We start from the raw sequence: 23642 nt of genomic DNA, 5'->3' as shown, positions 1-23642 counted from the left end.
CTCCAGAACGCAGTCATTTTACGGATTTAGGCGATCATGCCATCTGTTCTAATCCTTTCTGGATAAAGCAGGGTGACATTTTCCCAATTGACTGCTCTCCGGTGGAATGGAGAATAAGGAAAAGAGGTGTCACAAATGGTGTTTTATCCTCAGTTCTGGCTCTTTTAGAATTGGTGTCATTATCATCTGATGATTGATTAAGCAGGGGGGCCCTCTAATCCTACTGGGGCCCCAGAAGAAGTAGGATTTATATTACTAATAGCAGCAAGATAAAAATTTCTGATGCCCTAAGTACCCCATCCACCACGGAGCCCTATGAGGGGATGCCCACTCGTGAACTAGCAGGTACTGCATACACAAATGAGACGTCAAGTTCGCTTAGGAGCACCATACCCACGTGTCCAATAAGCTTTGATCCCGTCACAGGACCAAAGGGAGGGGGACTTATTGGAACGAAGTTGACCCTAGCAGTAAGAACCATCCACTGAGTGATCCCAGTCAGGCCGGTCCAGGATCACCCGTTTTGTTGAAGCAGGGGGCCGAAGCAGTGTACAAAGGCTGGGGCCCCTTCAACCACCAGAATCCCCCTTTCCGAGTTTCCATGGGTCCACGGCATATGGCTGCACCCGCTGGATTCCAATGATGTAACCCTGGAACCAAGGCGTTAGATCCCAGTGATGCTAATCTGGAAGGCCAGCAGCATCACTGGGAGGTCCCCTCACCACATACAGGTGCCCACATCGAGGGGACCTGTACGTGGTGAGGTATATGATTCATGATAATCATCATGAAATATGTTTACACATCGTAATGTCAGAGGAACAAAAAATACAGGCGAACCTCTACTTACAAATGTTTAAGAAACAAACATTTTGCATTTACAAACATCAATGGACTAATACATTGCAACCTGCAATTCATTTAATGAACACAGAACCCTCATGCTTATGAACATTTTGTGAAGCGCGATGGAAAATGTTTAATCCAGTAATTCCCCCTTCTGTATCGCAGTGAATATTCTTCAGTTCCTGTACATATTCCACATGTTATTGTTGTGTGCATTTACAAATAACGTTCTATTTTTTATTTCCTTTGAAATATGGAAAACAAGCATAAACATAGTGATTGTGAAAGGCATAAAAGTGGCAAAAAATTGTTTATTGATTTCAACAGAAACTAAAATGGACATAATTAAGCAATCTGAATTGCTTGCTTCAACTGGTCATGTTTATAGCCTCAATTGTTCTACTATTGCAACAATTTTAAAAGACAAACAAAAAATTTGTGATTATACTCTCAATACAGGCTCTGTTCAGTCTGTGGTTATTCCTAAAAAAAAAACAAAATATCATCACTGAAGGAATGGAACACTAACAATTTGGACTCATAATCAAAATAGAAAAAACCACACTTGATTACTGAATTGATTCAAGGTAAAGCTAAAAATCATTCAAGACATTAAAATGTGCTAGGAGAAACAGCTTAGGAGAAATTTAAGGCTAACGCTGGGTGAATTTCTAGATTCAAGAAAAGGATAAATATGAAAACACTTTCATCAAGTCTGCAAGTGCTGATTATGATGCAGCCAAAGAATTTCCTATGACTTTATCAAACATTATCAAAGGCTACCGTTCTTATCAAATTTTCAATTTTAACAAGAACGGCCTTTTCTGGAAAAAAATGCCATCATGGACTTTTATTACAACTGAGGAGACAAAAGTTCCAGGTTGCCTAACCCCGCCACTTGGTGGGAATACTTCAGGAAACTTTAAACTAAGGCCATTTGTAGTTTACCACTCTGAAAACCCAAGGATTTTCAGTTATTTGGAGTTCTAATAAAAAAGCTGGGCAACATTTTCACTATTTCATGAGTGGTTTAAAAATCACTTTGATCCAGCTACCAAAAAATATTGCAAGGAGAATAATTTGGCATTTAGAGTTCTGATGCTCCTTGATAATGCCAGGTCATCCTACAAAATTAACTGACTTAAATCCAAATGTAAAAGTGGTATTCTGGCCTCTCAATACCACTGGCTTATGCAACTGCTACTATCATTTGGTTTTGGTTGCAAACTACCATTTGGTTGCAACTGCAACCTACGTACTAAACGGCAATCGCTTCAACCGCTTCTATTTATGTCGTACAATTAACAAAGCTGTAGCAGCTATCAATGCACAAAATGAAACCTTAACCATGAAACACTTTTGGGAAGGATACAATATTTTAGAACCAGTCAAAAACATTGACCATTGCTAAAAAGAAATAAAATCAACAACATACTACTGTTGGAGAAAACTGTGACCATAGTTTGTTTCTGGTTCATAGGATTCTGAAAAACCTGAAAAGCAAATCACCCTGCAATTTGCAGAAATGGGATTGAGGTTGGGTTTGGAAATGAATGCTTCAGATGTAGAAGAGTTAACTGTCTCATTCAGTTGAACTGACAAATGATGAGCTAATGGAAATGCAGAAGGAACTCAGAAGAAGATGATGATGAAGACATCGAAAATAATATGAACCCTCCCACAAAGGTTTTGACAATCAAACTTCTTGCAGATTCTTTAAATTAAAATGAGGTGGCATTAAATGTACTACAGGATAATAACCCAAATGCTGAAACAAGTTCTAAAGTCTGCAAAGGCATTAATAGAGGTTTGTCCTGCTACAAACAAATGTATGAAGAAATGAAAAAAAAAGTGTTCTGTGCAAACTTTCGCTTAAGAAGAAATCAAGAAAGTAGAGAAGAATCCTAGCCTTACTGGATCTGATAATCCGGGGCCCAGTTCTGTGCAGTAGTATGTATGTATTAAAAAAATTCTCTTTTTAGAATAAATTTAATTCTTTTCAAATTAAGTATTTTTACAATGAACGTTTTTAGAATAAATTAATTCTTTTTGAATTATGCATTTTTACTATCTTTGTATAAAGTTAATTTATTCAGAAATGCATTAACAAATTTAACAAATATTCAACTTACACATTTCAAAGAACGCATTATGTTCATAACTTGGAGTTCACCTGTAATTACATATAAATATGTAATACATTGTATACAAGCATATGTACAAAGGGTACTAGGAAAGTTTTGCAATACAGCTTTGTTTATTTAATTTTTTCAAAGTAATTCCCTCTACATTCAATACACCTCTCCATCCTCCGAAACCAATCTTTAAACCAGTTCTGCCAAGTTTCACTAGGGAGTAAAGCACACTCGTTGTCCCAAGCCCGTAGAAGGTCCTCATCACTGGAAAACCGCCTCCCTTTTAGCTTCATTTTCACATGCGGGAACAGTGCAAAGTCGCAGGGAGCAAGGTCTGGTCTGTAGGGAGGGTGCTCGAGAAGTTTCAGTCCTGTCGTGGTCAAATATTCGGTGCAGGCTTTGGCGCGGTGAGCTGGAGCATTATCGTGATGGAGGTACCAGGTATCCATTCTTGACTTTGGCCGCAGGTTCTTCATAGATCCAATGACTTTAGGCAGGCATTGTTCAGTATACCACTTAGCTGTGACTGTCTTCTGCGTGTCCAAAACAACACGTTCCACAATTCCACTCGATTTGAAAAATACAGCTATCATTTTCTTCTTTACAGATTGGGATTTTCTGACAATTACGGGTGTGTCGTCATCATCAAAGACCCAAACTTTGTTTTGAGCCTTGGTCGGCAGATCGTAATAGTACAGCCAAGTCTCGTCACCTGTCACGATGTTGTTCACATACCGAGATTGTCCCTTATCAAACTTTTTTAACATCTCCCGGCACCAAGTCACACGTCGTGTCATCTACTCTTCAGTCAGTTGATGCGGCACCCAGAGAGAACAAAGTTTCTTCACGTGCAAATGATCTTGCAGAATCGAACGAATTGCTGGTGCATTTAGGCCCAAAGTATCCTCTATCTGTTGGTAGGTCACTCGCCTGTTTTCGTCAAGCATTTTCCTCACAGCAGTAACGTTTTCCTCCGTAACTGACGTTCGTGGCCTTCCCAGCCTCTCAGAATCCTCCAGAGTGAAATTTCCCCTTTGGAATTCTCTATACCACCTGAATATCGTTGTACGATGTGGACAATCATCATCTAGTGCAAGAGTCATTTCTTCTAAGCACTGGTCTATGGTTAAACCATGCACGAAATTATACCGCAAAACTGTCCTAATCTAATTTCGTGACCACGATGCCATCGCAAGCACTTTACACTCTCACTACTAATGAATAACTGAGCCCATCGACTTGGCGCGGCGGCTACTATGCACGTATGAACATGTCTCAACATGCAGCAACAAGCAGCTTCCTGTGATTCATTGTTGCGTCATATTGCAAAACTTTCCTAGTACCCTTTGTATATAATTACATTATGCACATGCACACAGTGAGCTCCTGATTTACATCTGATCTACCAACTTTTGACCTTACAAACAAAATTTTGACACCAGACATTCAATGTACTCATATCTCAATCATACTAACTTTTATGCCAATTCATAAAGCATTAGTTTTTGAAAGTAAACTGGCAAAGAAAGAAATATTTTTGGCTTTCATATATTTTATTAACAATTTAACATAAACTATACACGCAACTGAATACAGTACACATGCATGCATGCATGCATGCACACACACACCAAAAAAGTATCTGAACACACCCTTTTCATAGTCCATTGGATCTTTCCAGATAAACAAATAACTGAATAAATTATATGGCAGACATATGAGCAACACATAGGCTCATACTGAAAACATTCCATAAAGTACTGAAATAAAGGTGATGGAGTTACTAATGGATATCAGAACTGATTGGAGAGAACAGAAGATTGACAGGGGATCAAATGGTTATGTTGAAAATGGTACTGGGATCAAATGGTTATATTGAAAATGGACATGAGTAATATGGTTTGTTTGTTTCGGGATTTATTAGGCACATCGGCAACTATGGCCATAGTGGACCAGAGTAATATGGAGAAAATAGAAAGAAGTAGAGGGATGAGACAACACCCTGTCAATATGCACTGCTTATTCATCAACTTGGCCAACCAAAATGAACAGAGATAGAAGGGTGAAATGAAGGGTTAAAAAAGAGAGAATTCAATGAGTTTAGAGTTGGATAGTGACAATGACTGGTTGGTGTACATATTTAGACTGGTTTAAAAGAGAGCATTAGAAATACAGATACTAATTGGAAAGAATAATGTCAATGGAAGCATCTATGAAAAGGCAAAAAGCAGAAACAGAACATTATGTACTGCCTTCTTTTGAAGAGAATCTATGAGTTTGAGAGGGGTTTTTAGGGTGCCATCACAGACGCAGTAGCAATATTTATATTTATAAGAAAAGAAACACTTAGAGACAAAAAAAGAAACCAGTTTTTTTATTTTATTTTTTTTTTTTTTATACAGAGGAAGCTATATATTTTTTATACAGAGGAAGCTATGCAAAAGAGAGATTAGTAGTCAGGGTAATCACCAATACAGATATGTGATATTTTCTGGAAATCTAAGCATTGTTGAAGATAAGCACAGGAGCACAAGACTTTTTTGTGAGAACAGAGAAAACTCAGTTTTAGGATCGAAGTTGACTAAATTTTCCTTCAACCCACTGGAGAATTACTTGCAGATCAGAATTTAAGGAATTGGTAGTGGATATTCAAGAAGTTGAAGCTGTTTTTGCAGGGAAAAGTTTCACAAACTGAAAGGTGCAATGTGTGCACCTTTCAGATGAAAATTCCATCCATATCAGCAAAGATATGGATGGAATTTTCAGTCACTGCCTAGGAAATTGGCAGTGGCGATTTAAAAAAAAGCAAGTTATCAATTAATTCTGATATCAAGTCATCACTGATGTATATTTCTGAAAGACAGGACTCATAAATTGAGACACTCAAATCTATTCAGTATCTGAGTCACTACTTGATTCTTCTTCCTTCAAAGTAAGTTCGCCATTCAAGGTTGTTAAGGTAGCAGAGGTTGTCATTATTAGGTACTGGTTGAATAGTAAATAACAGATTCAAGTTTTCTTTAAAATATTTTTTCAGATATATGAGCTTGTAGATATGCACACACTCTCTTCCTCCCTCCCCCAACCCCCATACCCCATCACTCCAATTGAAGGACATGGCTCCTGAAGTTTGTCACAGGCTATCTTGTTCTTTATAAGATAGCCCTTGCCAAATCTCACTTAATTTTTTTAACAGAATCTCAGTTACTGACTTCCTCAGCCTGTACCCACCTTTCCTAATGACTTTGAAATTGTTTTATAAAATAACAATATTCTGTTTAGGTTTTACCATCAACTGTCCGGGAATGATGTATCCCTCCAGTGACAGCATTTGGTCTTAGGCTCTTTAGAAATAACTACTTTTGTCCACACAGTCAACATGAAGTAATTAAAATAATTTTTAATCAGACTACATCAAACATTATGTGAATCCATTATTCATTAAAGTCTCAAAGGCACTGCTGTGACCAGTTTAGTAAATTTGGTTCCATTATCAGACAGCAAGTAGTTGCCAATGGCAAAACTGAGCAATGAATGAACAGAATCTAAACAAGCAGCCAAGCATCAGTTCGGAAGAAAACTTCTGATTATAAACATAACTCAAGTCATGTGTATATTAAACCTCTATTAACATGTCCACTGCCTCTGACACATTAGCATTAAATGGCACTAAGTGATGTGCCATTACGTATATATATATATATATATATATAAGTGTTCAAAAGGAACCTAAGCACTATGCTAAAATGCATGTGGCAGTCATTCTTTAAGAGTCAATAAATGAGTGCTGTAAAAGTAAAGGCAAATGAAATTAACAACTGCTGAATACTGGCATGCATACTGATTGAACTCTTTGCTGTTTGCAGTAACAATTGGTTTTTGTTTATAGACTTGGCACACAGTTTTATTTGTAACTCAGTCCAAAAGTGTTCACTTTTAGCTATGAATTACAGAAATTTTCTTTTCAATCATTATTTATATTGATCAACGTTCCAAAATTTGCAACATATTGGATAAGCCCTCTCAAATATAAGCAGCAATAAGTAGACTGTGTGAGCTTAATGCTATAATATATAAAGAAACAAGATACTTTTTTTTTACCCTTTTTTTTAAATAACAGATGTCCTTAGACAGTTGACAGTTAAACGTAAGAATGGCACTATTTCATAAAATTACAGCAAGCTCATGATTTTATGGACTAATGAGAGGAAGCAGGTGGGGTGTCAGGTATTGCCCAAATGTCCATTAAATCAATAAAAAATAAAAGTTGAAAGTTTTTCCCAGAGACCATTTGTACCCACGTAATTAAAAAAAAAAAAAAAATTAAACAGTTATTCTGTATATGTATTAGAAACACTAAAACAAAGTTAAAAATAAAAAAAAGTTTTGGTTTATCTTGACTTTATTAATTGATACATATAATAGATAGCAAGAGATAATTTCTGGACTATGTTAGGCTTACTAAGAGTGCACACGCTTGCAAACTAATGCTATAAGTATAGTAAAAACTTAATGAATTTGAAGTCATCAAATGCAGACATTGTAGCTATATCAGGAGCACTGAGCGACAAGGACATAGGGATGAGGAAATGCAATATGGCAAGTACAATGTGTACGGTAATGACAGAGAGGACGGGAAGGTTGAGTCATGCATTTGATTAAGAACATAGGATCAAAGGTAATGCACTCAGTCGAGGTAAGTGACCAGTGTAATGTTGAATCAATCTGGTGTGACATAAGCACTAGGAAAACAAAAATGAGAATGGGAGTATGTTATAGGCCAAGTGACTATAATCACTACAACAAAGAACTATACAGACAATACAGACAAAAAAAACGTAGGTGGTAGATGACTTTCATCAACCGGTGAAATACCACCACTTTGCTTATTGGAGGCTTGAAGTGGTGAAACCCATGTTTAGTCTCTAGAGCAAAGTTTCCGGCATCCCCCCCCCCCATACTTCTCCTTCAACCCATGCACGGTACTAAGTACTATAGGTTTTGATACCTTTCGTGTTTGGGGTTTTCATAAAAAAAAAAAAAAAAAAATGGAATGGACCAGTAAATCAGAATAATATAATGGGGATTTTAATTCTCCAGATGTTGAATGGAACTTGTGGCCTGGTCACTCAGGCATTAACAGAGCATTTCTGGATGTACTGGATTACTCTTTTCTGCACCAACAGGTTAGAGAGGCAATGAGAGAAAGCAATGCTGTTGATTTTATTATCAGCAGTGACTCTTCATGCATTAAGAATCTTTATAGGCAGCAGTGATCATAATATACTGATGGAGTTATGTTTGTTTTTTTGTTATTTGGTTTTTAGGAGCATTAGCAACTAAGGCCATATTGCTCCGGACTGATGGGGAATTTACTTAAAGATATAACTAATATCAAGGATAAAAGGAAGAGATTTTGCCCCTTTTTTTTTTTTTTTGAAAGATGACTACAACGGTCTCAGACAGTTTAAATTCTTTTCAGTGAGACAAGTTGACAATGTTAGCAACTGCAAATTCTATATGAGGAATACAGAATTTGCAGTTGCTAACATAGTCAACTAGGCTAAACTTTCTACTGATGAGTAGTGGCAGACAAGAAAAACTGATGGGAGACTATTATAAATTATTAGGGAATACAGGAACTGAGGGAGTTAGGCAGGCTAAGGAAGATTATGAGAAATCTTTCGCTAAGAATACAAAAGAAAGTAGCAAAGAATTGTTTGCTTATGCACTAGAAAAAAGGGATAAACCACATTAGTCAAATACATATGAATGGCATGACTATTGATCATCCTAATTAAAATTGACTGAATAAATATTTTGCAATAAATATTTACTGAATAAATAATTTGCAACTACATCCTCACATGAAGAAGTTTTCAGGGATGGGAATACCAGAAGTACAGAAGATGTGTAAATGTCTCCACAATTCACAGAGGAGTATCAAAGGTTGTAGTGAGTGATTATAAACCATTAAGTTTGACTTTTGTTCCAGGAAAAATAATGGAGTAATTAATAACAAATAATATAGATGGAGTAAATAAATGGAATAAATAAATAATATACAACCATCTAGGCAGGAGTTAATGGCAATATGTATTTGTTAAGGGGCAATCTTGTCTGACCAATATGACTGGATATTATAACACAGACAAAGGAAAAGGAACTTGATGCAAAAATAATTTTGAATCACATACTTAGATTTCAGAAAAGCTGTTGATACTGTTCCACATTAAAAAGTTCTGTACAAATTGGAGCAGTATGGAATTAGGGACAAGTTATTGCTATGGATAAATGAATTGTTGAGTGGCAAAAAGAGAAGTTGGTTATTAATGGGCACTACTCTTTGTGGTCTAATGTTTATAGCTGAGACATACGGAGTTCTGTATTGGGGGTTCCTAACTGTTTTCAAAATTTGCAGGTGATATAAAAGTTGACAGGGTGGTTAATAACAAGGAATCAAGGCATACTATTGCAACAAGACCTAGAAAAATTAGGTAGATGGCAATTAACAAATGTAAGGTACTGCATATAGGTGACAGCAATCTCAGGATAACATTTAGGTGACACAACAATCAAGCTGGTGGAAAGTGAAAGAGATTGAGGAGTAATTGTACAGTCCAACATGAAGCTTTCCAAGCAGTGTAGAATGGCTGCCGGGCTTGCTCATGGAGTTCTGTCAAAAATATAAAGGAATTTTTCTTGCAGGTACAAGGAGTTGATTGTCCCGTTATATAAGGCAACGGTTAGCCTGCATCTTGAGTAGTGCATACAGGTCTGGAATCATCATTTTTAGGATGAGGAACTGTGAAACAGATACAGAGAAGAGCAACAAGGTTACAAAGATATTATCGCTACCATAAAAGAACTCAGTTTTACAAATTGTAGTACTTGGGAAAAACCAGGCATCTGTGAGGAAACCTGTTTGTGATTACAGGCACTCCTCGACTTACGTACTTAATCAGTTTTTTTTCATGTACACAAGTCCGTTTTGTACCTAAGTCCAACTTCAGTCTTGCAGATACAAAATACATGTACAGCACAGCACAGCACAGTGCAATGCAATGCAATGCAATGAGATTATAACCCCCGACAAACTTCATCATGTACAGCATTTCATGATTTGTAACTGAGTTAAATGAAGCTGAAAAAACATACAATGAATAATAATGTAGAGTACAGTATTTATTCAAAACTAATTTAATCTAAATATGATATATAATTTAATTTAATCTACGATCATATCAATTTACAACGGACTCTCCAAAATAAAATACCATTCACTATATGATATGTAGTAAGCGCTGGTCATTTGTAAATCACATTTGCGAACTGAATTTTAATTGTATTAAACTGCTATTCTAATAAGTGAAAATAGGAGGAATGAAAATGTTATCCACAGGCTATAAAAGTAAAGATATAGAGCATAAATTTACATTTTACATTTAACAAAATTAAATGATGCATGAAAATCGGAAGAATATTTCCCACAGGTTAGCAAAATAAAAACAAATTTACACTTACATGACAGCTTAATTAATAGTGTAACTAATTGATATTTCTGTTCACTGACTTTTTTTTTTTTTGGGTCGTAAAATTTAAAACAATAAGAAAATAAGCAATCGATAACAGAACATGTCAAGCACAAATTGCAACTAACACAATACGTGTAAGTTGGATACGGAGTAACAACTTTATGAAGCTCAAAAAATAGGAATGAAGAGAAGATTCTGAAAATTTATGTTTTTTATACAATTGATTTCAGTGAAGGGGAAGCAAATTACACCATAATAACATAAAATTGCACAGAATTCCAGCTATCAGTATCATCACAAATGCAATAAGATCAAGTTTACTACCTGTTTTTAATAGATTGCACTAACAGAAAAGTCCAATAAACTGGAAACTGCTAATTGTTTTTATTGTTTTATGGTAATGACCTCCAGAAATCTGCTTTAGAAAAATATCGTGAAGGCGTTCAAAATTAATTCTTATAACCAAACATAACAGCTTTGTGCTTTGTACATACCTGCAAGTTGTACGTAAGTCGTTTTTTACATAAGCAGAGGAGTGCCTGTACTCACTTAACCCTTTGATACCCCTTTGTCAATTGGGGCCACATTCACAATCTCGAATACACAGAGACTTCCCCTGAATCCAAGGATGCTCTCAAAATTATAGCTCTAAGTTTGCTTACTTCTTTTGCTGCCACCCTTAATAAAATTGAATAGATCCTATTGCCCCATGTGCCTTATTTACTTTTAGCTTCAACAATTTCTCTTCCACTTTCCTCTCAGTTATCACAAAATCATTTAGCTTCCTGTTAGAATGTTATATACTTCTAGCATCCCCATTTCTAAAAAATTACTCGTGCGTGAATGTGGCTGAAAAATATCTATTCAGTATGTCAACAACCTCAGCAGTACCATCAACATTCATATCTAGTGGACCAATGTGATTCATCCCTTTCCTTCTCATGTTTACATAAGCAAAGACATCTGCTACTTTTCTATGGTCTAGCTCTAGGCATAGCCATTTGTGTCCAAAAACATATAGACAGAAATGAAATTCTCAGAAAAGGAATTTACAGATATTCCCAGGAAAAGGTTACAGTAACTGGTGTCTATGTGTAGAAGAAGGGACACCTTGGTGGAGTTGGAACAAATATGTAAATTTTTGATGCTGTGATTGGTGAGGGAAGGAATCATAACCTTCCAAACAAAAAAGTTAGGGGATTTTTGGAAAGAGAAAATCAGTGTGCTCCAAGTACCATGGTAGAATACTTTAGTGAGGTGCCACAGATGCCATTAACCAACACAGGAACAAAGAAAACAACTTAGAACAAAGTTGAATTGTGAGAAGAAATTTAAGTAATACTTCTGCTTATCATAAGCATTGCCAGTACTGAAAGCAGATTTTTCATTCTTACTGGTATTAATTTACTTTTTTTTTATTTAGCCTCAACAATGCTGTAGCAATTGCAGGCAATCGCACAATGCTGTAGCAATAAAAATAAAAGTAACCAATTAGAGTTCCATGATAATAATTTTCAGGAAAAAAAACATAATAGTCCTCCAATGTAAGCGACAACTAATGGGGAGAGGTCAATTTCATTTTACAAACTACAGAACAACTGGATTTGGGGGGGGGGGGGACTGTCACCATGCTACCTTAGTTCCTGCAACTGCAAGGCCAGCCCTGTTCCCACCAAATAATTTTTGAAAATAAACCACCACATATTAAACATGTTATTAATTTGTTCTTAATAATTCTAAAATTTTATAAGTATTAAGAAAACAATGTTTCTCCAACAGTACGGTCATCATCAATGAAATGGTAACTCAGTCCCTTTTACAGCTCATACAGAAAAAAGCCAGACATAATCCCCTTATGCAATGACATGCACTCTGCTGGCTAGAGATAGGTAGGTACCATAGCTTGAAAAATACTGTAATAATTCATTCACTTTCAATAATATTTTAAATGAACAATTTTTATTTTTGGAAATGATTCATTTTTGATGTTGTTTTAGCAGCATAGTACATAGGTAAATTGAGAAATGGAAATTAGTGAGAAAATAATCACTTCAACCTGCATAGAGTGTTTTATCTTAAAGGGTAGCAGATTATTCTCAGATATTTCACAGTACTTCCTGTACCCCACTTCTTCAGTGACTATAAAAACAGCAGAACAGGCAATTAGTAACTTAATAGAGAGGTGTTACTTTAACCATTTCTTACTTTTAATATTTAAGATTCTTTACTGTTTCTGAATTTGAACTATTAGTTTAATTAATAGTTAACTATTAAATTTAATATAATAGAGGATAACAATAATCTCAAACTAAGGTAATTTTAAAGTGATTTTTTAAAATAAGATATCCTTAAGGTTATAGAAATTAAAATAAAAGTGGAAAGATGTTTTTTCAAGGATAATATCTCCTGGAGCCAATAACAAGTTAGGTTTATCTTAGAAAAAATTATAGGGTATTAAGTAGAGGATAAGGAATTAGATGTTATTAACCTGGTTACCAGGGTGTCTAGAATTACATTAGGGATTAGCCATTTGCTGATCCCTAATGTAACTAATGTAAAATAGCTGCCAGATTAGCCTGGCAGCTATTTTACTGTATGGGAGGATCAAGGGTTATTTAAAAGCTTAAATCACCTTCGGTGCAGGGTTCTTCCTTCAAGTTATATTTTTATTTTTGAAATTATATTTTATTTCTGAACTTATACTGTTATTTTTATTTTTGTGTCTTATCTTCTAATACTCTATTTTTAAAAATAAGAATTTGGTTGTTATATATCCGCATGCCATTATATTAAGTAATATTGTTGGTTATACCAATAACAAAGGCTTATTGGTAAAGCCTATGTTTGCATTACCTGTCAGTAGTTAAAACAAGTGTTTTTAAAATCCCACTGGTGATCCTCACTCCAGGTGTGAAAAGCAGGATCCAATTTTATTATTTGATCATGACTGTGTGACTTGTGTTCTTTTATTCTTTTAAATAATCTTCCACCAGTTCATCTAATATAACATTTTTTTGCAATCTTTTTATTTTTAATTTGTAAATTTTAATCTTTATTTTTAATTGTTAATTTTTAATTGATGAGTGATTTGTGTTGAGAGCTTTTGTCAATGGAGAAGCAGGGGAGGATGTTTCAATAATAATTTTTATGGTGTTAGTTTATGAATCTGGTGTACAATCCACGTATTTTAGCTATACTTTTAATCTATTACTAATTTAGGGAATGTAGGGATGGTGATGTATTTTTTTTTCTTTACCTTCTGATTTGTCAGATGAGCATATAGGAGATTTTTTTTTGTTGTTTTAATAGTTTTCTTTACGAGTTTTGGTGGGTAACTGTTTCTAATTTATTTCTATTTAGAAATACTTAATATTTATAAATATTTGGAAATTCTATCGATTTCTTCCTTGGGTGTATTATCTTTGCAGGCAAAGATAATAGCCAGGCTCTAAGGATAAAACTTTTAAGGACACCCATTTTTGCATTCATGAGGTGATTAGAATTGTTTTTGGGATAGTTCCAGTGTTTGTGGGTTTTCTGTATATTCCTATCAAGAGGGAGTTATTGTATTTCATTAAATAGAGATCTAAAGAAACTGTATAATTCTTCTAATCCATGGGGCCAAATGATAAGTATGTCAACATATCTTTCACAGTATATGGGTTTGAGAGGGAAATTATCTAAAGTTTCTTCAAATGTGTTTGTGAAAATTTCCACAAGGAGAGAGAAGGGGTTGCCCATACTCAGCCCAACTTTTTGTTTGTACAGGGTATTGGAAAATCTGAAGTAGCCTTCCCCAGAAGAAAGGTCAATCAGGTCAGAATGTCTTCTGTATCACAAATGTATATGACGATTATGGTGTAATAAGGACAGCATTTCAGCCATGCAAGTAATCCATTTATTTTTTTTATGTTACTGTCCAAAGTGGTTCTGCTGTTTAATGATTAGCACTGTCTATCACATTAAACTTAATAAATAACTATTAATTAAACTAATAGTACAAATTTGGAAATGAAACAATAAAAAATCTTAAATATTAAAAAGTAAGAAAAGGTGAATCTTTGAAGAATAGATAAACTTCCTTTTATTTACTGACTTCTCAGAAATGCATAATTAAAGTAACAAATCTGTGTAATTAAGTTACCAGAATTGCCTGTTCTACAGTTTTTACAGTCACTGAAGAAGTGATACAGAAAGTAAGTACCAAGAAATGCCTGAGAATAATATGCATCCCATTTAAGAAATATTAAAGACAGATTACACTCTATGCAGGTTTAATTTAAGTACAGCAGAACTTCCTATTATGAACTGCTATTTAAAGAATTTCTCTATATTATGAATTTTTTCGAAAACATTGCACATTGAAACGAAATTAAGTGTAAAATTAACCCCATATAGTGAAGTGTTAGTCTCTCTATAACAAATTTTTAAAAAAATTAGCAAAAACATTTTTGAAGATTTTCAAGCATTTACTGCTAAACAGCAGCTCAAATGTATGGCCTCCTTCCCTCTAAAATTTCTCATTAGCATCTGGAATTAATCATCCTTTTAGTTTTTATTCTTTAAACGTTTACTTGTGGTCATTGATGCCCACAGGAGGGTCTTTTTTCATTTTTGTTACATTTATAAAACCAAATGGGTTTTCTTAAAAGTGGTCATGAACTTTGCAATAAATAGGGTAGGTTTGTAAACTGATGTTGGCTAAGGGGAAAATGAAATTCGCTGCGGGTAAATCTTTAGCGCACTGCTGCGGCAGCAATAAACAGAATGCTTCGATAGTCAGTTTTCAGTAATGGCTACTGAGTGACATTCGCTTCTCACCTCAACCGTACCGTGTAACCTTCTTGTCAATCATTATATGATAGGTTTTGTATATGTCCATTCTCATCTAACTGTAGATGATTTTCATGATTTTTTTTTTTTTATTTCATTCTTTTAGAACAATTTGTCATCAATCACATAGGCTATATGCTCTAGTTCTGTTTTGTTTTTTTTCTGAAAAGTAACATACAGCATACAATTAACATAAATTTTCTTTCGTGTACTGTATATATGAATGAAAGCAGAATAAAAGAAATTCACAAAGTTGTATTTTTTCCAAAGTGATTGATAGTAAAGGTCACCTGATACTGTTGAATTGACAAGTGAATGTCATTGAGTAGGTGGTACTAACAATTGATTTTATGGCCAGCGCAGCAAAGTTTGCAGTGGCTACATGGTGTATGTATCGGCAAGAGCTGCAGTCAAGTAATTTTTACAGTTGTGGAAATAATGTTGAAGAGAAAGTGTTTAAGTATTAATGATAAAGTCAAGATTCTTCATGATATTGACCAGGGTTTTAAGAAAAAAGATATTAGGGAGAAATATAGCATACCTGCAATCAGTTTATCTACAATTTTAAAAAATCAAGAATCAATTTTAAATGCAACTGAAGGAGGAGTAGACAAGAAGCAAATTAAGTTGTGTATTTATGAAGATGTTGATAAAGCTGTTCTGAAATGGGTGCAAATGAAATTGAAATGATATATGAAAAGAATATACCAATATCAGGTCCAATAATTAAGCAACAAGCTCTGAAATTTGCAGTCTCCTGGACATACAGAATTTAATGCGAGCACTGGGTGGTTAGATAAATTTAAGAAGCACCACAGAATTGTGGAAAAGGTTATTTGTGGAGAAAGTATTAATGTAAAAGAAGAAGATTGCAATGGTTGGAGGAATAACACCTTAAAGATTTTGGAAGAATATGAACCTAAGGATGTTTTTAATGCTGACGAAATGGGTTTATTCTTTAAACGTTTACCTAATAGAACACTTGCTTTTAAGGATGATAAATGTTTTGGCAGAAAGCAAAGAAAGAATCACTGTGCTAGTTAGAGCCAATATGACAGAAAGTGAAAAATTAAGACTTTTAGTCATCGGAAAATCAAAAAACCTAAGATGTTTTAGAGGCACAAAATCTTTGGAAGTTGACTACACCTTTAATAAAAAAAAAAAAAAAAAAAAAAAAGCATGAGTGACAAGTAATATTTTGTTGTTGTTGCCACCAAACATAATGTTAAAACTCCAGCCAATGGACCAAGGCATTATTAAAAATTTTAAATTTCATTATCGAACGAGAATAAGAATGAAGATTGCCAATGCGTTACAAGAAAATAGAAACTTGAAGGTTACAATTAACCTTAGAGATTGCATCTCTGAACTGGCAAAAGTTTGGATAAACGATGTCACTGGATACACCATTCAAAATTATTTTTCAAAAGTGAGATTTGCATTGAATACAGAAGTCGAATGACAACCAGGGAACAAGATGAACTGCCCCTTTCACAACCGAAAAACTTTTGGACATTATTAAAATTGTCAGGAAACATTGAAAATGAAACAACACTCGATGGTTATGTTTGAAGATCAAGATCTGGCTACAACAGAACGTACAAATGAAGATGAAATACTGCTGAACAGTGTTAGATGCAACCATGATCACAAAGAAATTAACGATGACGCTGAACATGCATCAGAACAACCTGTAGAAAAGCCAACTCACGAAGAAATGATTTACGCTTTTAAAACGGTTCGTCTGGGTCTACAGTTTTGTGAAAATGTTCCTGATAATGTTTTTAATGCTCTGAATAAATGTGAGGTTTTCTTTGAGAATCAGACAATTTTTAATTGTACTGTGGATACGAAAATTACAGATTTTTTTTAATTTGTGATACTTACCGGCAAAAATTATGTAAACGTAATTAAAATAAGTATGTTTTGAAATAAAATACATTAAGAAATAAATGTTGTTGTTATTTGGTTTTTAGGAGCATTGACAACTAAGGCCATATTGCTCCGGGAATATGCGGTGGTCATTCCCTGACCTTTCCGCATCCTCCGTATTTGGTGGTGACAGGCTCGAACCCCGGTCTAATCAAGAAGCATGTGCTACGCACTGCTGCTCCTTCCCACCTGGCTATGGAGGCGCCAGAAATAAATGTACATTCATTTTCATTTTCTAATTAGATAACAATTTCCAATAAAAAAGATATTCTCCGTATAATGAAATTTCTCTGTAACGAATTTTTTCACTGGATTTATCGAATTCATCATAGGGAAGTTTGAGTGTACTTATTTTCTCACTAATTTCCATTTCTTGGATTCATTTTTCTTAAAAATTTAAATGTTGCCTTACCTTAGGAAGCAGTATATCAAATCCATCCCTCAGCTGTATTAAATCCTGTAAGAAACAAGATATTAACAAACAATACAATCAAGAGCAAAAATATTTTATCTAAAATACAATCACTGGACTGTCAAAGTATATAACAGGTATTTACTAATTTAACATCTATTAGGTTCAATCAAGAAGTACTGTTATTGCTGAGGGACCTCTAACAATTGAGATACATTCCCTATCCAATTTGGAAGAATCAAATCTAAAGGAAACTTGAAGAGCTCCATAAAAGAATAAAGGTTTGTAGTATCTATCTTGTAAGCTGCTCTGGCCCTTTGTGGCTGTCACAGAGTATAATCAGAAAACTATATGCTAAAATATCATTTTACTAGGTGAAATAAATGTTTACAATTATAGGTAGGTTAAATAGAATAAAATTAATCAATCAATTCTTAACCCAGCAGCCATGCTACCAACTGTAATCAACATGGTTGTGCAGCACCTCACAGGTGCCCAACTTTTTATTTCTGGAAAAAGTTACTGAGTTTTTTTGTATTCTGCATAAGTAAACTAATGCTTGATCTTTTATTAATGGATTGCAATTACTTAAATGTGATTTTTTTTTAATGAAAAATTTGAAGGCATTGTTTTTTTTTCCTTACATGTTATTTTCAATGCAACAAAAATTACTAGTTTTGCTGAAAATAAAAATAAAAAAATTTACAGTCATAAAATATAAACACATCACTTCCATTTCCCACTTCACAGAACCATAAGAGTTGTAAAAAAACTGTTTCATAAGTGCACGTACCAATATATTTTGTCAAATAATGGAATAAACAAATAATACTAATCAAAACAAGAAACTATTTTACATCAATAGGAATAATAATCAGAAGTATCTAATTTCTGTACCAGACACAACAGCCAAGTTGCTAGTTTCCATCTCAGTAATATATTGCTTACATTGTTAGCAAGCCTCTAGACTAGTTGTTCCCAACCGGTGTGCCACAACCCTTTTCAAGTGTGCTGCAAGATTAGGAAAAATTACATTGAGTTCTATGGCAATCGCTATTTCAATGTGCTGTTAATATTCGCCTTTTAACTTAAAGTGTGACTCAAGTGACAAAAGATTGGGAACCACTGCTCTAGACTAACAAATAAATGGTTCAATTATATTAATCACCCTTGAACCATGTGAAATTAATAATGCCAAAACTATAACACATTACACATAACTACTACTGTGATGTAAAGTGGCAACTGAGAACAAATTTATCAGTTGTGTTTGAATACTTTTAAAATAAAAAAATTTACAGTCATAAAATATAAACACTTCACTTCCATTTCCCACTTCACAGATGCAGCATATGCTTACCTGTTTTACTAAAAATAATAAATGCCACAACAGTATATCATTAAAGCAAAAGTTATCAATATGGTCATAATAAAACACCTGACAAAAATGTGCTGTAATTGTTCAGTTAACCATATGTTTTGAATTTTTAGCATCAATTTAATTAATGCTAAAAATTCAGCAATAAAGGTTTAATTAATATAAGATCAATAATAACTTAAGATAATAACTTAACTATAATAACTTGACTTCAAGATTGGGTTCGAGAGTAGCCTGTGCAGCCGCAGCTATTTTGTAGCTCCTGGAGAAGAGAAGTTTTTTCTGATTTATTTTCTGTTTTATTAGCTAAAATTGGCATATTTACTTATTTTCTAGAGTAGTTTTATATTCATAGTTACGATACTTAAAGTTTAACTTGATAGAGATTTTGTGGGTATTACTTAGTATCGGTAACGGTATCAAATCCACGCAATGTTACAAATTGCAGCTCCGTTGAACGAGAGGTTTTTAACCGTATTTAGACAATTTATTAACCAATTGTTATATCAAATTATTATCTATAAGTAGCGATAGACCTAGTCAGGATCCTTAGTTTATTCTAAATTGAGACAGCGAGATTTGGAAGTTAATCAATACTTAAGAGTCCGTAGAAGTACCGTTCGTAATTACCGCCATTGTAACAAGATACAGCATATCCGGAATTCGATAGCATTGGCTTAGTATAGTATAGTGCATAATATAATATTGTCAATTAATCAGTAAATCTATTAATCTTGTTAAACTTAATTGTCAATTAAATTGTACTTTTAACTATATATATATATATAACGATTTAGAGTACAAACGTAACAAATAATTAATACATAACTTGATACGGAAGTTATATAAAGGGAACTCGTAGATAACACTCGATACTGAAAAATAAATATAGCGTTATAACTGTGTTAGGATACAAGTTTAAGGTTTTAATTTTGTTCTGAAATTGTAATTTTATTGACATTAAATCGAAATCATGACTCAAACCAGAGCAGCAAAGCAAAAGGCTCAAGCTAATGGGAGTGCTATGGCTCAGAGGAGAATTGAGGGGGGCAGTTGCCCTCTGAATCACAGCCTTTTAAGATGCACTGTTTGCTTGATGTTTGCGGAGCAATCGGGTACGGGACATGATCCTGCCATGGGGGATGTCTTTGTGTGTGTACAATGCAAGCAGTGCAAGGAAATTAGGCGACAACTCAGCGTTGTTATGGGCCTATATGAGACCTTGAAGGACAGGGTGGATGCCCTCGAAGGAAATAAATTGAGGGGCCCATCAAGCTCTCAGCTGCCCACATCAACGCCAGAGCTTGCACTTGGTCATCTTGCAACACAGAGGCAGCCCCCAAGGCAGAATGCGCTGGTCCCACAAGAACTAGTAGTTGTTGGTGACTCTATTGGCAGGGAAACGGGGAACATGCTTTGTAAAAAGGATAGGTGGAACACGACCAGGGGCAAAGGTTGATGACGTTGTAGAGCGGATATCATCTTTTAAGGGCACAAAACGTGATATAGTTGTACACGTTGGCACTAATGATATTAAGAATAGGGGACCAGCGGAATTGCTTAACAAGTACAGGTCACTGTTGAAAAAAAAAGCCGTGAAGTAGGGTTGAATTTGAAAGTATCTGCAATTCTGCCCAGACACGATAGGAGGGAGTATATGATGAGAGCCTTATCGATCAATTCGGCCCTGGAAAGATTGTGCAAGGCTCAAGGAGTAGAATTTTTTTCAGCCTGGACTGTACTTGTTAACAGGAGAGATTGCTTCTACAGGGATGGGATACACTTAAATAGAAAGGGTGCAAGAATATTTGCTGATGCTATCGAGGCAGTGTTAGGTGGGTCGGAAAACTGCTAGCTTGGGGGGAGACAAAGACAAATAGATTAACAGTAGCCACTGGCAGAGGTGAAAGAGATTCTTGCACTGCTTCTATTGGAATGAGCAGAAGCCTGAAAAACAATATGCAGGATATTTCAGAGACTGCTGGAAGTCATTGCGGTACAAGTAAACACATGGGTTGTGTTAGGGTAGCTAAGAATAGAAACAGGTGCATGTATACTTGCGTATACACCAATGCTAGGAGTTTAGTAAATAAATTTGATGAATTTGAGGTTTTGCTCAAAACATCGAAGGCAGATATTGTTGGGATATCAGAGACATGGTGACACACAGATATAAGGAATGCAGAACTGGAATTTGGGGAGTACAACGTCTACAGAAAGGATAGACAGGATAGGAAGGGAGGAGGGGTTATGCTATTAGTTAAAAAACACAAAATCCAAGGAAGTGAAGCCAGTCGACATCGATGGACAGGGCAGTGTCGAGTCAGTTTGGTGTGACATAGGCATGGGTAAATAAATTGAGAGTAGGAGTGTGCTATAGGCCTAATGACTCTGATGAGTATAATAAGATACTGTACAGGGAAATAGAATGGGCCAGTAAATCAGAGAGTCTTATAATGGGGGATTTTAATTTCCCAGATATTGACTGCAATTTGTTGGTTGGTCACTCACACACTAGCAAGGCTTTTGTGGATTTATTGGATGATTGTTTTCTACACCAGCATGTTCGGGAGGCAACGAGAGGGAGTAATACTCTTGATCTGATTATCAGTAGTGATTCTTCATGCATTAAGATCTGCAGATAAAGGAACCACTAGGTGGCAGTGATCACAGTGTGCTGAAGTGGGATTTACTCAACGAGGTAACTACCATCAGAGGTAAAGGGAAGGGTTTTTGCTTTCGTAAAGGTGACTATGATGGGCTGAGACAGTATTTAAATTCTATACAGTGGGACCAACTGATGATGTTACCAACAGCAAATTCAAAATGGGAAGCATTCAAGGAACTAATCTTGGAAACTACCAGGCTTTACATACCAACCAAGAAATATTGTTCAAGGTTCAGGCCTAAATGGTTGTCAGATGAACTAATGAGACATATGGCAGAGAAGAAAAATGCATGGGATACATACAAATTAATGGGTGACATGGAAGCCTATGATAGATATAAGTTGGTCCGTAACCAAGTCACAAAGGAGATTAGGCAGGCAAAGGCAGATTATGAGAAATCCTTGGCAAAGGATGCAAAGAAAAACAGAAAAGAGTTCTTTACCTATTTAAACTCAAGAAGGAAAGGGATGAATCATGATGATGATTGGTCCACTGGATGTTGATGGTTCAACAGTTGAGGATCCTGCTCAGGTGGCTAACAATCTAAACGAGTATTTTGCATCTACATTCACACATGAGGAGTTATTCAGGAAGGGGAATGTCGTAGGTGAAGTAAATATTGGCAGTGAGCTAGATGATTTTCTAATAACTGAGAGGAAAGTGGAGGAGAAATTGTTGAGGATAAACATAAAAAAAGGCACCTGGGGTCAATGGGATCTATCCAGTTATATTAAAGGAGGCAGCAAAGGAAGTAAGCAAACGCCTGGCCATAATTATGAGCTTCTTTGGACTTAGGGGAGGTACCCATAGACTGGAGATGTGCAAATGTAACCCCAATTCACAAAGGAGGATCAAAGGCTGACACAAGTAATTATAGACCTGTTAGTTTAACTTCAGTTCCAGGAAAATTAATGGAGGCACTGGTTAAAGAAGCACTGCAGGATCATCTGGACAAGAATTCAGTTATAGCTCAGACACAGCATGGTTTTGTTAAGGGCAGGTCTTGTCTGACCAATTTGATTGGATACTATGATGTAGTCACAAAAGAACTGGATGCAGGGAATAACTTTGATATTATATATTTGGATCTTAGAAAGGCTTTTGATACTGTTGCGCATGGAAGTCTGCTGCACAAATTGGAGCAGTGTGGCATTGGAGGCAAATTGCTGCTATGGATAAAGGGATGGTTGAGTGGCAGAAGACAGAGAGTGGTAATCAATGGACACTGCTCAACGTGGACTAATGTTATTAGTGGAGTTCCTCAGGGTTCAGTGTTGGGTCCATTGTTGTTTTCTGTATTTATAAATGATATAGATGATGGTATATCAAGTTTAATGTCCAAGTTTGCAGACGGTACAAAGGTTGGCAGGGGTTGTTAAGGACACTACTGATGCTATGCTGCTGCAACAGGATCTGGAAAGGTTGAGCAGATGGGCTGAGAGGTGGCATATGAAGTTTAACATTGACAAATGTAAAGTAAAGTACTATATATAGGAAACAGTAACCCCAGATCAACGTATCAACTCTGTGGTACTACGCTGACAGTGGTAGAGAATGAAAAGGACCTGGGGGTAATTGTGCAGGCAGATATGAAGTTCTCAGAGCAGTACAGACGAGCTGCAAGAGTAGCTCATGGTGTCTTGTCAATGATATACAGGAATTTTTCTAGCAGGGATAGGGATGTGATTATTCCCTTGTATAAGGCATTGGTCAGGCCACACCTTGAGTACTGTATACAGGTCTGGAGGCCTCATTTCAAGAAGGATGTAGAGCTGCTGGAACGAGTACAGAGAAGGGCAACAAGATTAGTGAATGGAACAAAGGGTTGCTCTTACAAAGAAAGGCTTAAGTTTTGCAAATTACAGAGTCTGGAGACTAGGCATCGGCGAGGTGATCTGATAG

At 35.4% G+C, this 23642-nt stretch overlaps 1 protein-coding gene across 1 annotated transcript in view; it reads right to left on the bottom strand.

The window, feature by feature from the left end:
* The window catches only part of Adsl (adenylosuccinate lyase), a 237367-nt gene that overhangs the window by 170868 nt on the left and 42857 nt on the right, over positions 1-23642 (bottom strand). Inside the window, exon 3 of the mRNA XM_090376996.1 lies at positions 17694-17738. Coding sequence (XP_090233122.1) covers positions 17694-17738 — 45 coding nt within the window. The remainder of the gene's footprint in view (positions 1-17693; positions 17739-23642) is intronic.

This window comes from Mastigoproctus giganteus, chromosome 7, assembly GCF_048544385.1.
Source record: "Mastigoproctus giganteus isolate SK-2022 chromosome 7, ASM4854438v1, whole genome shotgun sequence".
Lineage (NCBI taxonomy): Eukaryota > Metazoa > Arthropoda > Arachnida > Uropygi > Thelyphonidae > Mastigoproctus > Mastigoproctus giganteus.
Note: the sequence above shows the minus strand (reverse complement) of the source record. Positions and strands in the feature narration are given on the sequence as shown.